At 42.1% G+C, this 16,356-nt stretch overlaps 1 protein-coding gene across 1 annotated transcript in view; it reads right to left on the bottom strand.

Moving 5' to 3' along the window:
* The window catches only part of csmd2 (CUB and Sushi multiple domains 2), a 266,993-nt gene that overhangs the window by 178,513 nt on the left and 72,124 nt on the right, over window positions 1-16,356 (bottom strand). Inside the window, exons 4-5 of the mRNA XM_079654679.1 lie at window positions 12,898-13,092; window positions 8,396-8,603 (exon numbers count right to left, since the gene is read on the bottom strand). Coding sequence (XP_079510805.1) covers window positions 8,396-8,603; window positions 12,898-13,092 — 403 coding nt within the window. The remainder of the gene's footprint in view (window positions 1-8,395; window positions 8,604-12,897; window positions 13,093-16,356) is intronic.

Here is a 16,356-nt window from a genome sequence, read left to right as displayed (position 1 = left end):
CTGATCTTTAAACGTACAGCAACAGTTCAGAGGCACCTCTCTTATTCTAATGAATCAAATCTTAGACATAGGAAGACAGATGGCAGTGTTAAGTAAAGGAATTAACAGACCCCATGCTCCAGTGTCCTGAAGAGCAGAATTGATCGTTGTGGGAATTGTAAGGAGGAATAACATTGGATAAGAGGATTATTCACAAACATATTTTCTAAGTGTCATACATGGATTACAATAAAGTAGCTACTGAAATGTGGATTTTCATTATTTCCCATGAGGACATGATGAAAAAATCTTGCCTACATTTATAAACAAAAAGCCTCTAATCCTTTTGCAGACGCAGGGCCCCAATATGCATATCTTTAAATGTGTTTCTGTGTACAAACCATAGGCCATTAGTGCATCTGTGGGACTGTAAAAAAGCGACAGATTGGATCCCAGTGGTGCAGTGCTTAGTAAACACAACTAAAGAGACACCCAGTCGGGACACAGCGATCTGGGCCATTACCTCTAACCTCTGCGCATTTTCCGGTCTCACGGGGCCCGGGTGAGGTAACACATGGCTAGGCATGCTAACACAGACACATTGCTATCCCGGCTGCGTGCCTCGGGAGCTGCTTTATAGGTTTGACTAGATATCGCCTGGTTAATTGCTGCACCTGCTATGTTTCCTTAACACAACACAGAGGATCAGCCCTAAATAATGATAGCTTATAATGAATAATATAATGCATTCGCTAATTCATTTGCTGTGATGGAATTTCGTCAAAAATAGTACGCCTGGGAGGTTGTTAGATGATATGTTCTAGACAAATTTCACTAACCTCACTTTCTGCACTCCTAATCCACTCTCCTATCCAGCTCTTAGCCTGAGCAATTGGACAGAGGGAGTAACAAAGTGTGGAGTGCCGGGGTGAGCCAATATGCAGCAAAGCACCAGGTGTTGGAGATAATGTTCCGCCGGAGCGTTTCTTGGCGCGTGGCGCAAAGTTTATCATAACTGCAGGTTTGATCGATGGCACATTGCAGATTGAGTCCTCAACCAAGTGCTTCTGTTAATAAATCCTGACTCGCACATACAGACTTTGAGGGGCCGTGGTGGAGAGACTGGCGAAGACAGCTATTGATCCTGCGGACGAGCACAGGCCGATAAGCCAAACTATGGTTTTAGATGTGTGAAGCTGACACTGCAGAAAAAAACAAGGCAAAGAGTGGGGGAATATAAACTCAAGAAGACAGCAGAGTTGAACTTTTGAAATGTGCTTTAATGGTGGTGAGACATTTAAATGTGTAGACCTGGATTGACAAGTAATTCGGAATTCCATCTAAGTCTTGGTCAGTCCTATTATATCCTCAGGCAAAACCAGAATTCAATACAATCAGTATCAGTGTAACATTAGTGTTGCATGTAAAACCAATACCCACTATGTATATTTCAATAATGTAAGTGTTTAAATAAGCCATTATTATGAGTTGCATCATTGTGCAACAGCGGGGAAGCGTGTATCAGCTGTGTGACATATACAGGTGACTAGGGATGGGTATCGAGAACCGATACTAAGTCAATACCGGTACCTGATTGGACGTAGCGGTATACGGTTAAGCCGCTGGACAAACGGTGCTGCTATCGGTATATGGCCCTTTCTCATTTCATCAAATCCCCCTCCTCGACTCCTCGACTCCTCGGTCCTCCGGTAGTGACCCGGAAATGAACTTCAGCGCGCCACGTTGAAGGACATCTCATTTCTCTAAATGCACTTCGAGGACCGAGGATCGTGCGTGGAGGAGGCTCTCTGGAGGAGCTATAATCGAGGGTCCTCCACGTTCCTCCACGGATGCATTTCCGGGAACAGAGATGTTTCAAAGAGTCGTGACGCACGGCCGGACTTATCTCAGCCAATGACAGCTCTGCATGCATCCCCATGATATTATTTAATGAACTGCTTTCATCGCGACGCGATGTTTCCAGAGAGAACAGCTGTGAGGTCCGTGCAGAAAGCAGAGCAGTTTGTAAAATATATATCACTCAGTATAACAGGCCTACTCTCTTTATTTGCTTTAGTTTAGTAGATATCTACAAACAAAGAGTCGATATTTTTCTAAAACCATTTAGTGCTTCACATAATAAAAATATTAATTAGTTATTATTAACGGCTGTAGCCTGATGATATGCTTTAGGAGCTGTCTGTCTGTCTGTCTGTCTGTCTGTCTGTCTGTCTGTCTGTCTGTCTGTCTGTCTGTCTGTCTGTCTGTCTGTCTGTCTGTCTGTCTGTGTGGTACAGTGTGTGCGTAGATGCAGCGGACAGACAGCACAGGCAGAGATTGTATATATTTCCCCATTTTAAAAGTGCAATTCAAAAGTATAAATATAGTATAAGAATATGGCAATTCGCCTTTATTAATAACATACATTTAGAAAATAACATATATAGGAAAAATATATTTTTTTTAAATAAAAAATAAAACGAATATCCAAATAATGAAATGGAAACCCGAATAGTTGGCCAACGAACGAATATTGGAATAGTAGAATAATCGGGTACAGCCATATATAACCCCTCACAACGCGATCTGGGGACTCTTTTTTTCTTGCTGCCTTTGACGTACTGATCCTTGACGTCTGTCAGGGCTTCATTACCATTCCTCACATCATCCATGATACATTTTCCGCATTTTAAAGTAGTATACTTGTACATCATCCACATCAAAACAGACGTGCAAGGTAGGGTACTCCATGATTCAATAGTGACGAATGCTGGTGAATGGACAAATCAAAAGCAAATCCTCTCAAATGCACGTCTCTAAGTCTGGACTCTACATAAATGTATTGAAAGCAAAGCAAGACACTCATTATCCTTAGTTTACTTTTGTTTTGGATGATTTGTTATGGGTTTTATGAAGAGAGCACCACTTACATTCAATGGCTGTTAGAATGTGTAATCAAAGACTACAGACTTTCATTGGACAATCAGAGCAAACTATCCACTCAGATTCTTTATGACATCAACACAGCAGGGAGAGAGACTGTCTGAGAGATAAAGAGAGCGAGAGCGAGCTGGAGAGAAACGCCCGAGTCAGACCCTCCTAAACGTGACCAGACTAGTGATGTTGTGGTGAATTACCGGTAAAGCTCCAGAGCAAAACACTTCTTAACTCCAGCAGTATGTGTTGTGAGAATCAGGCCACAGCATAAGAAAAAAAATGTATTCAACATTCACACAGAGAATATACACCCACTCAAGCATCACACAGTGGACATTTAAAACCACATCTGTGCAAAGTGGCCCTGCATACGCTGCCAATATTCTGTTGTCCTCTGGTGAAAGGAATTGCCTTAGTGCAGTGAATTATGTTTAAGTAGGGAACTTAGGGAACCAAAGGTGGGCAACTTCATATTGTTGTGCTGCCAGGCGAACAATGGTTAGAGCACAATCACTCAATTCTGTACACACTGACTATAATTATAAGTGGAGTACATATAACTGTCAATAAATTGGCATCTACGACGCTGAGGAGGAGACCCAGTAGGAGAGAGTGTGGGACAATAGTGTTACCCCACACATTTAAAAAGAAGTGTAAATATTCACACTCCCGTGTTTGACTACGTACACATCGATGCACATTAATCGGCAGATTGATCACCTTAAGTTAAATATAACTTCATCTAAACTGCATTCAAACTTAAATCTCTTGAGTGCTGATGAAAAAACCACCTCTTTGAAAAGCAAAAGCTGAGGCATATATCTCCCCCAAAAAAGAAACATACTGTTATTGCTGTAACTCCCATTGGAAACAGCCCCTGGACTTAAACAAGATGTTGCTAAGAGCATTCGCTGACTCTCAGGTAGGTCAACCTAACAGCCAATCAATATATATCTAGCGGTCTGTACTCTCCAACAAATACCTCTTTCTGCCTCACTCACACGCACATATGCGTTCCCTTCATAGGTTGGGACAAGCTGACGTATTTCAGCACTGCAGGAATAATCCATATCCTCTCTTGATGTCAGTGTCCTCAATTCCATTGGGTATAGGGTTAACAAAAAGAGAGAACAAAGGATGGAAGTCTACCTTAGTGGGATCAAAATCCCTTTGGCTCTCAGATCTGCTAGCAGAAATAAGTAGGTTGCATTTACGCAGGGAGCTTTGTATTGGCAGTGAAGACTTGCGTGAAAAGCAAAACAAAAGATAACCCCGATGGGTAAAAAAGAGTTTGCTAAATTCACCGGAATGGAAAAGGAAGACATAACTTTTGTCTGCTAACAGTTTTTCTAATATTGTGACATTATGGAACTGTGATGAAGCAATCTACCCACCCAAAACATTTCTTTTTTTGTAGAACCAAGTGAGTATTGGTAATATTCAAAGTGCTTCCGAATCAAGATTCAGGCACTTTAGACTCTGTATTTACAGTATCGAAGGTGTTGCGAGAGATGCTTTTAACATCTCAAGAGAGCACTACTGGAAGATGAAAATGTATTACAGACCTTTGCAAAACTACAAGTCAAATAGCTGTGAGTTCCACTTAGTAGCAAGTGCGCGAATGAGCATCTGGCAATTGGCGAGCGTCAGGCGTTATTTACATTGCCTCAAAGTGGATGGTGATGGGGAAGAAAAATCAATGTGGATGCAAACAGTGTAATGGCAGAGTAATGTGTTCCCCTGGGCAAGCAACCCAGAAGAAATCCTGTCAGGGTAATGCTGAGTGGATGTGGAATTCAGTTGGTGTCTTTTAACCAACCCATTCCGCTGCCACATTCAATGCACATGCACATCTCGGCTCCTGAAGTCAGTTTTCAAGGCTGTCTTCTCTCGCTGCCTCCTCAGAATGCCAACTCTGCAGAGCCGCCAATCAAAGCAGTTGGATGGTACGGTAGACAAGAATGTAAGTGGGCAGGATCACATATGCAAAAGGGTGATGCTCTTGATGGTGATTGATGTTGTTTATTATGGGTCATTGTCTTCCTCTCAAAACACTGACACACACACACACACACACACACACACACACACACACACACACACACACACACACACACACACACACACACACACACACACACACACACACACACACACACACACACACACACACACACACACACACACACACACACACACACACACACACACACACACACACACACACACACACACACACACACACACACACACACACACACACACACACACACACACACACACGAGAACAGGGAGCTTGAAAGCTTGACCTGTTTTCGTTTAAGCTGTTATGGATCGATCAGAGAGGCATGGTTTTGATCCTGATTCCTGGCCTCTCTTCTTCTATTGGACCACTCAACCTGTCCGTCAGGTATCAATCAATACTGCTCCTAAAACTCCTAGAAAGTTGCTACTTATATAGTGAATACATTAGCTGATGGGATTCCGACACTATACACAGTCTAGAGCTTTGAAACCCCTCAAACACACTCCATGTAATTCATGACATTTGATAAATATGTGTGTAGCTTCTAACTTCAGATCAGATTGAAAGCAATCGATTACAGTTTTTAGACTAAAAGTTATTTCTCTATTCTGAAATAAGGAAGCTGAAATAAAGAAACAGCACTGAAACCATAACTTATCACTTTAAAAAAGAGTGTGATAATGTCTCCTATCAGCCAATTATTCGGTTGGAATGAGAGAAAGCGTACAGCCCTACTGAGCCATTCACTGAGAGGATGTGTGATTTAGGTCAACACCATGATAGCACTCCACCTGACCTCTGTAATTGGGCACCAGCTGTGAAATTGGTAGCCCTCCACCCATCTTTCTAGTTCCTCACTTCCACGTCCATCCTCTCCTCCAAAGGTCGAGCCCTCCCCTCCTCTTCTCTCCTCTGGTGTCTGCTGATCTTAGTGTTTGAACCTGTCACCCCCTTGGTCCGTCCTTATTGCTCACCTCTAACTTAACGATGATAAATACCCAAACACCAAGACACTGCCTATTGTGCTGGAAATAGGCTAGACATTTTTTATGTTTTAGAAGAAAAGCGCTCTTGACATGTCAACAATTTGAGAGTGAAATCAAAACCAGCATGACTAGGACAAATATGAAACAATGGAGGCAAGCCAGCATGTCTGCATTGTGTCCTCTGTCCCCTGTGCTGTCCTTTTCTTGCAATGTGCATAACCAACTGTGACTTGCACTGTGCATCGCTTGCCAATAGCCTGTCTCTCTCTTTTCTGGTCAATTTCTTCCCACTGTTTTCCCTTGCTCTTTAAGACAGTTTAGCCATGCCGTGGGTGCACCTCAGTAGGCGCCCATGGCAACAATGTCCTCAAAGATGACAGACTCAGCAGAGGTTTGGGCACCCCACAAGACAACAGAGATCAAATCAAAGTCTGGGACAAGAAGCTGATGACGATGTAAAAAAAATTGCAAAAGAAGCATAGTTGGGCTGCCGTCTGTGGGATTCTGGGAAGCGATCAACTCTCAGTAGGCCAAGCAGAGATTCAAAGAGACTTTAATATCAGGCTACAAGGCACAATTCTCAGCTTTAAGAGCGCTCAGAGTCAATCAAGTTCTTCTCGGGAAGTGTTTTTAGTTAACTACCGAGCGAATGAGTGAAACTTACACCAGTTTCCAGGCGCCATCTCACTCTAAGATGACTTCTCATATCTTCTCTCTGAACCTTTTCCCTCGACCAACAGTCCTCTATCCCTCCGTCTCTCTCCGTGTTTCAAGTGTTTAATAGCTCAGCCGATGCTACCCCATCTCCCTTCCTACTAACAGCCTGTGGCTCGAACTTCAAAGTCTCCTCTGCCTTTTTTTAATCATCTTAACTTCCTGTCACATGGTCCTGAAACTAAACCTGCATTTTTAGAACTAATTGAAGACAAACAGTGGGTTTCTGCTTGTGAATAACAGTTGCATCCATCCACAAGGTATTCAAACTTGATATTACCGTAATCTTCGGACTATAAGCCGCGCCTTTTTTCCCATTTTTCGACGCTGCGGTTTATATAACGGTGTGGCTAATCTATGGATTTTTACAGCTAACGGCCACTAGGGGACCTCCTAAATCTATGGATTTTACAGGTTACAGTCCACCACCTTTAACTCTATGGGCTCTATGACCGGTTCGCGCCCCCCACCTATAAGCGGCGGGCTCCAGCAGGAAAAGCTGGAGGCCGGAAAAGAGTGAGACAGGTAGCGAGCAAAAGTAAAAGTGGAACCGAGAGTGGTACGAGAGACAGAACGAGAGCAAGACAGACAGACATTACGAGAGCGAGACAGTTTGTCCCCGTACCACTGGTTGAAAACCACTGCTGTAGATCACTGCTTGTACGTGCGCTGGGAGCGCACCGTTTAAGTTTGAAAGTTGAAAAGTTTGTGTGTCTGAAACGCTATGTGATACAGTACAGTTTACACAGCACATGTTCTGTAGCTACTATTGCACTAAATGGTAACACTTGAATACGTTATGCGAATATGCAACTTGTTTGTTGAAATGTTAATAAATGGGAGCTTCCTCAAACAGCCATCTCTTTCCAGACAATCCCCTCTGTGCACGAACCCTTACATATGGTAATGAAACATTAAAACACCTGCGGCTTATAGTCCAGTGCGGCTTATATATGTACACATCATTCAATTTAGCTGCTGCGGCTTATATTCAGGTGCGCCTTATAGTCCGGAAATTACGGTATATGTAATGTTAGCCTTGTGTTTGACAGAAAGTCGCAGGAAGAGTGTGAAAGAGTACATCTAACAGTGCCATCGAAGTCTGGCTAAAACTTGTGAATATGTATGTTCATGTGTTTCCATATGGGCTCGACTGTGTGTGTGGGTGAAACAACACTACACGGCTGGTGGTGGTAATCGAGCTCACTAATTACTTCCTGAGCTGAGAGAGTTGTCAGAGAGAGGAGGAGCTGCCACAGATGGTGAGAGACCCACACCGACACCAGGATATCCTACTTCTTCATCATTAGAGCTGAGCATGTGTGTTTGTGTGAGACTAAGTCATTGAGGATGTAAGACCAACAAGATTGAATGTTCAAATTACACTTTAAAACCTCAGACCACACCCGGGCAGGTAAGAAGCTTTGAACAAGATATTAAATAAATGTTTTATCCTTCTATTTAATATTTCCATTTCAAATAAACTACCAGTAGAAATGTATGTTAGGTTAGCCTGATGTTTGAATTGATTCCTGCTCCTCTGGTATTCCCCAGACAGCTATTTATCCAGGTACATTCATGCTCAGCCAATCGACATTCAACTGAACGTACACAACATCCATCCACTTCCAACCTTTCTTCAACCAGCTCATTTGGACATATGCAAGTGCCTGAGTGCCAGCATACTTCCATTCCCTTTCTGTTCCTAGATGAGCTTTCCTTCCAGACAAATAGCAACAGGCCAACTACTCACCATTGTGAAGAGCCGTCAGTGCCGCTGACCTCCAGCAAGTCATAGTCGTCCTCCAGCTGAAAGTCGGAGAAAACCAGAGCGATGGTGTCTCCTGGCTCGGCCAGCACCGTCCAGGTGCAGTCAGCGTTGTTATTGTACTCGGACGGGTAATTGGGAGTGGTGATGACCCCGCTCTGACCCCGCAGTGTCCCGCCACACCCATCATCCGCTGCAGAGAGCAGAGGAGAAGGACAGTGATGTGAAGCTTAGTAAAACAGGGAAACTCCAAAGAAAACCACAAAGATAATCCCCCAATTATTATACAGAGATTATTGAAGATGCGTCTACACATGGAAAAAAGTAGGGAAGGTAATTAAAAGGCTAACGAACACAAACTGACGCTTAAAGGCAGCAGAAGGTATAATTTACATTTGTAGTGAGCTTATTGAATATTAGCAACATAAGGGTCAATGTCAACAATAACATATAACTCTCCAGAACACATGGGCTATATCCACCAATAAATTAACTAAATGTGTGAAAGTAGAAATTAATGACCTAATTAGACGGATACCGACTTCTTAACTCTTAAAACATATCAAGATGGCAGATTTGAAGTTTTGCCAGGAAAATTGTGAATAAAACATGTATTATTTACTTTTCTCGGCTGCAAATTATCTTTTTGCCATGAGCCAAAGTGCTTATTTAAAATGTCAGGAGCACAAAAATAGGCAGTGAGTCAGAGAGTATTGTTCCTTTGTCTGCAATTTTGGCCACAGGCTGGAGACACCAGTCTTAGGATTTGAAAATGCCCTTCAGATGTTTTAGGGTAGGGTGTGATGCAACCAAACGCAACATAGACAGGAAAGTCATTACGTTCTCATTCATTCACATTTGTGTTAATTAAAAGCAACTCTTCCCTCTTTACGACTGCTTTAAGTGGATCATTTAGATATACTGTAAACCAGGGGTTCCCAACCTTTTTTCCCAAGAGCCCCCCCAAATGACTCCTTTTGGAAGTTGCGCCCCCCCCAACACACACACACACACACACACACACACACACACACACACACACACACACACACACACACACACACACACACACACACACACACACACACACACACACACACACACACACACACACACACACACACACACACACACACACACACACACACACACACACACACACACACACACACACACACACACACACACACACACACACACACACACACACACACACACACACACACACACACGGGGGGGGGGGTGGGGCGCAACGGCGGTAATTAAATGATCGGAGCAACTGTGACAAATAATCCAACTGAAAACGGCATGGACAATGACTATATTTAAAAAATGCGCTTATCCAGAAAAGCCCGGCTTGGACACTTTACGGGCAGAAGAAACATTTCTATTAAAGAAAGAATTATACATTTCTGTCTTTTTATGCCTTTAATAGCTACTAACTTGAATTGTTATTCAAATGAATTAATCAATTATTTTTTATATTTTAATGTAGAGACAAAGCTTTTAGTGACAATCATGTATTGCTTTACAATTATATGTAAAAAAGAAATTGAAAAAAAAAAGTCTAAATATGATATTTGGCCTCAAATCATCTGAGGCCTCGCGCCCCCCATGCAATCTTTGGTGCAATTACATTGAAAATACTGACTTGAGCCCCACCACTGTATGGGTTAGCCCTACCATAGATTACCCAACAAAAATACTCTGGCGCCGCCACTGACTGTAAAGCATGCATTTATGTTGCCAGGATACATCCCCAGCCCAGCTTCTGATATGTTCATCACAGCTTTGGACAATACAGGTGATCCAAAACTGCATTTGTTGAATTTGTGGAATACATATTTATAAATATGTTGCGTATACATCACTACAATATGTACTGGTGAACAGAGGGGACTGATCAAGTGAAGTTTTTAATGACACGTCCACACTAATACTGTTGCTGAAATGATTTGTGTCTGGGGGTATATGTGTTTGTGTGAGGGGGAGCTCTGAGGCGCCGGGCCCTGTCTATCTTCCATTCCACCTGTCACCACGGCAACCCCCTTAAGGGAGGGCAAGCGAGTGTACGGGCGAGCGGAAACTTCTGAGGTGTGAACTTGAAGAGAGAGGGAAACCACAACAGAAGGGAGAGAAGAAGGGGATGAAGAGGATGACAGGTGACAAGCAAGGATGGGGGAGAGAAAAGTGCAGAGGGAGGGTGGACACTGAGGAGCGAGGGAGAGAGATGGCGAGAGAGGTGACAGGTGATTGTTGCAGTGGGAGTGACAGGAAGTAGAAGGAAGACAGACGAAAGTATGAGGAAGTGCATTGATATTCCACACAAGACGGTTTCTTCACACTTGAAGGGAAGTCTCTGCCTGCTGCTCTCCCTTTCACCTCGGCTCTCCATATCGTGGCTACCACTGGCCGATGCAAGTGCTGACCAAAAATGGAAAACTAAATGGCTATACCATGGGCAGTATGAAACCAAAAACCTATGAAAACTTTTACTGAAACTTTGAAATGTTTCCCCTTCCCTCGAGGTGAGGATGCTTCCCATTGAGGAACCTATTTGCAGGCTTTCACGTAGGATGTCACGGTTTTACAATAAGTGTAAGGAGCTGCTTTGAGTGCCATGGTAAGTAAGATATGGGCGAATTCATGCAAGCTATAAAAACATTTATGCCATCAAAAATACATGTTTACATACACTAAACATGCTCCCAACTAACACTTAGCTTGGATTTGAAATGGGCCAACTTAATTTGAAACACATTTCAAAACAGAGTGCTTTTGTAATCGTCTGAATAAAGCATAAGCGGCAGAAGATGAATGGATAGGTGCATGTGATGCTGTATCTATAAAAAGGATGACATTTAGAAGTTGCAGTGGTAAAAACCTTTTCCTGGAAAGATATGCTTAAGGGTGAGGAGAGAGTGTTATAAACGGAATAAAAGAGTGAGGTTAAATCACTTCTAAGTATACTCATGACAAGTGATGTCGTTTTTTAAAGATTATAGCTAAGGGAAGAAATTGATGAGCATAAGACAGGATATGTAAAACATTATCTGTGCCATCAATGGCTGGTTATCTTCTATGGCCTGACAGCGCTGGCACGTTTCCCCTCTCTTCAGTCCAGAACAGTGACTGTGCCAGAATGTTCTTCCCCACTCCCAAAGTAAAGTGTCAGTTCTGCTTCTACACATATAGCCATTGGCTGGCTCTAAAATCAGATTGACATTAACAATACACTAATGCCTTATGAAGGAGGACTCAAGTGTGCAAGTCGACTTTTATATGGCATTATGAGACCTCAGTTGCCCGTTTCTTAATCTTGTTTATATTTGCTGAAACAGTGGCATAATCAAATCCTTTAGGGCTTAAGCTTTTTTCTATTTTGTTTGTCAGGATCAGTCTTGTTGGGGCATTTAAAAGGAGCATGAATAAGCTTAGTTTGGATATAAACAACACATTGTTAGTGAAGTTAGAGAGGGGAAGGAATATGGCACAATTCTTAACAGTTTCTAGAATATAAGATCATCATAACTTTGCATATAAATGTGGAGTAGAGGCGTGTGCATGTGATTTGGTGGGTGGGGAATGTGCTGGCACGTGGGTACCAGCCATGTGTGCTCCTATGTGGGCTTCCTGACTCCCAGCCTGGGTGCAGATGGCCCAGTGTCTCAGCATCATGCTCAGCCAGCACACTGACAGAAAGCATCGGCCACTTGGGCAGAGCAAAGGGACATGCATGCTAACATGTTCCCTATGCATGCATTTTAAATTATGGGAGAATTTACTTTCAGTTAAGGCAAAATCCTGCAAAAATTATGTCAAATAATATCACGTTTGCCTACAGTGAAACATTACCAAGGAATGTGTGATGATAGGTCAGCCAACACACACTGGCAGGTGTCGCTGCCACAGGGGGGCTTGCTAACTGTGAGGAAAGGGCAACTGGCACAAGCACCTGACTGGGAGCTAACACATGAGGTCCTGTCATGGTGAATAAGATATCAGTATAACTACAGAAAACCTCCTGAGGTTATGTGGAGACGTGTTTAAATCATAGACTGTATATTATGTAAGGTTTACATACAGTACATGTGAGTGTGTGTGGACTGGAGGATGGGTGTGTTGTATCTCTCTTTTATAGAGATACAAATCATATTTTAGTCACATATCTAATTCATGTCATTTGGTATCACCAAGATTTGTATTTTTTTTTTTATTCTGATGTAATCCTGAAATAAATTCCCCATGATTTGGCCCAAAAATATTTTTGATGCTAGTCAATATAAAATAAGTCATTTTTAGCAAATATTTAACTATTTTAACTAAATATGATCATCTGTGGTATATCTCTGATTATTCTTTCAGCCCTCAGAGGCATACCATTTTCTGCAAAGCTAATTGTAACGTTTGCTTTATAGACAAAGTCCTCAGATTTAGCCCAAAGACCTGCTCTGGCAGACAGTTTATCCCTGGTCCCTCCTTCATACCTCTGCAGTAAGGAAGGGGAAAATCCCAGGCAGCAGTGCCCGCTGAAGTGGCGAGGCAGGACAGGGTTGTGTGACCCTCAAGCACGTATCCCGGGCTGCAGCTGTAGCGGATTTTGTCCCCAATGTTGAACGTGGACCCCTGCTGGTGGCCATTGAGTAGCTGTCCAGGATTACCACAAGTGTAGCTGGGCAGAGCTGGAGAGAGAGGGGAGAGAATAAAGAGTTAATGAGGCAGCCTGGGGCACTTTGTTGTGTTAGTACTACTGACAAGAGGCAGAACAACAGTGAAAAGAACAGGAACAGTCTGGTCAATCACACACACACACACACACACACACACACACACACACACACACACACACACACACACACACACACACACACACACACACACACACACACACACACACACACACACACACACACACACACACACACACACACACACACACACACACACACACACACACACACACACACACACACACACACACACACACACACACACACACACACACACACACACACACACACACACACACACGATGTACCATTGTATGTAACATTATTAACATTTGATATCCTCTCGTCGATTTACATTTCAATTTATTTTTAAAGTGCTTTTGATGTCATGTTGACCATCATGGCTAGTCCAATCATGTCCTTGCATGCGAATAAGTGAGCCCTGCATTGACAGAACCTAGTCTAATTGTGTATTATTATGCAAATCGAGTTCAAAGGAAGTTCAGCCAATCTCTCGCTCCTGATCCCCTTGATCAGGGGTGCAGTAAAAGACAAGACATTATTGTAGCTTATTTTCTCATTGATTACATAGTGTTCGTATAACAGCTACGCGTTGCCTATACAATTATATATAGTGAGAGGGTGGATAGTTTTGTTATTTCTGCATGATTAATATGTCTGAATTTAACTGCCATGACCAAACATGCATTCCACACACGTGCACTCTGCCATCCAGCCTGCAGCCCCAGTCACACAGGGAGGGAGCTGGCCAGAGCATGTGATGGACTTTGGATGAAACTCAGTGTCTCCACAGCTTACTGGCACCTTAACCCGCACACTCAATGTACAATTCTTTTTTCTATAAAATGTATCCAGCCTTAAAAAAATATAATGGCAATAAATCCAGCCTCATATTTGGTTTGGAAAATGTTCTTAATTTGTTCTAAGATATGTCTAAACAGGGATAACAGTGCAACAGTGTTTTTTTATATGCATCACACACACCCTACAAAACGCTTTAAAAAAACATTTTGATGTTTGCTTTTATTCTTTCCCTTTTCTAACACAGTAAGTTAAAACATCCTTACAGCAAGGTCTAACAAGGTCTAAGATCAATCATTTTTATCTAACAGTGCATTCCACAGGGCTTGAGTGGTAGAATTAACTGTCTGCTAAATAAATACACTGCAAAATGTTTGTGTCCAGTCCACCATCAGACAACAAACATGACCTCTAAGAGCATTATTTGGGATGTGTCTGTGTGCATGTTCCCCTCACAAAGGTTACCTTAACTGTGAAGCTACAGTGTAAGCCTTAAGTGACGCTATCTCACAGCTTGGATAGGAATTTGGGCTATTTTGTTATTTTTGGCAGTCTATATTTATGGACTGTGTGTGGAGGGGTTTGCAGTTGACAGATGTCCAAGAAAAGAGAAGGAAATGTACTGTCTCGCCATTCAGTATGAGTCCCCGTATTTGGAAATGTATTAGTGACTGACAGAATATAAATTCATACAAACATCAAAAGGTCAGAAAAAGTGTTGAACATATGATATGTATAGACAGTAACTTATTAAAACATTACAAATGAATAACAAGTATTTCAATGCGTATTTGTGTGTAGGGGGATTTGGAGGTAATGGACTTTCTCTGCATGTGGATGCAGTCTATAATGAAATATGTGCTTTGCATTTCACAATTTCTTCTTTTAAATACATTTCTAATTAAACATGTCTCATAAAGTTCCCAATGTGCGAAGCCACTCTGATGCTAGCTCGTTTTGAAAGGATTTCCCACCTAAAAACATACGAGCACAGAGTCGTTCCAATCAAGAAAGTCAGTATCAACATTGCTGTTCAACATAAAAACATCAGCCAACTGAGGACCACAGATGGAAATGAGCTGTTAGCTATAATCTGGCATATTGCATCTCTTCTCTTTGCTGAGATTAATGTTTTTGTATGCATGGTCCTTCTATAAATACATTTTTTTTTTTTACTTTTAAAAAAAAGAAAAAAAAAGCTATTATTGTCACAATTTGAAATTCCCTACTTTTCAAAAGAAGCACTTGTATAAAAAGTGAAATGTGCAGTGACTCACAGAGGACTACAGCTGCGTGCTGCACTTCTAGTTCCATCCCAATCAGTCATTTCACAGCAGGTATTTTCCATCATCTGTTTAAGGTGGAACACCTGCTCAGACATAAAAGATTCTAGCCTGAGTGACTCTGTGCTGATTTATCTTTTAAAATACCTTATTAGTACTCGGGTACTCTCCCTCTTGCTATACTCTGATGACTGAATGACTTGTCGCTTTCAGGCTCCACTGTGCCATAGCCTTTATTTTGACCAGCCAAGGCCACCTTAGTATAGCTCCCCCTCCATCACTACCAGATAAGCATATGCTGTAAACAAGGACTCTGTCTGATTAGCATATTAGCCGCTGGGACTCAGGCTTCAGTGCAGCAGCATGGCCACAGGGGGCCCTGGTGGCCTGCAGGTAATGGCTTCACCCCTGTGGTTGTAACCATGTACAACTAGGCTGGATTACTGTAGCTGCTATGTCACAAAAGTTTGAGTCTGAGAAACATTAAATGAGAGGGGGGTCAACTCAGATAGGGTTGGAGTGTAAGAAATAGTACAGAACATAAATAGTTAATGTTTAAAGAGCAGACATTTTGACTTGTGCCAGTGCCAGGGCTCTAATATTGTGAAGTTAAGTCGAAAAAGTGTCATTACTGGTGCAACTAGAGCACTGAATTGGCAAATACCTATTAACCTGCCTGATAATCCACACTCTCTTTATTCCAACATTGACAGTATTTGATATGGTGTATCAAGGCCATGACATTCATAGTGCACAAAACAACTGAATTTAAACTTTCATTGTTCCGACACTATTATTTCCCTCCTAAAGTGACTTGATAATGGTTAACATTTTGTAGCAGGTACGGTTTCTCTCTAGGTATAATAAATCAGCATAACCTGCTGAGAGCTGAGTTTCTATATTTCCAAAACAGTGAAAACAAGGCAGAGGTGTATCATTAAAAAACAGCCTTTTTGTGCATTTCAAATTGCTTCCTGTAGGATATATCCTAAACAAAATCAAAAGTATAAAAAGGGAGATGGAAAGGAAGATAAATTAAAAAAAATCACTAAAACACACACCAAGGAGAAACAATTATAAAATATATTTGCCTGCGACTTCACATTACTCT

Source organism: Notothenia rossii (assembly GCF_949606895.1).
Source record: "Notothenia rossii genome assembly, chromosome: 10".
Taxonomy (NCBI): Eukaryota; Metazoa; Chordata; class Actinopteri; order Perciformes; family Nototheniidae; genus Notothenia; species Notothenia rossii.
This window is presented reverse-complemented; position numbering and strand designations above follow the sequence as displayed.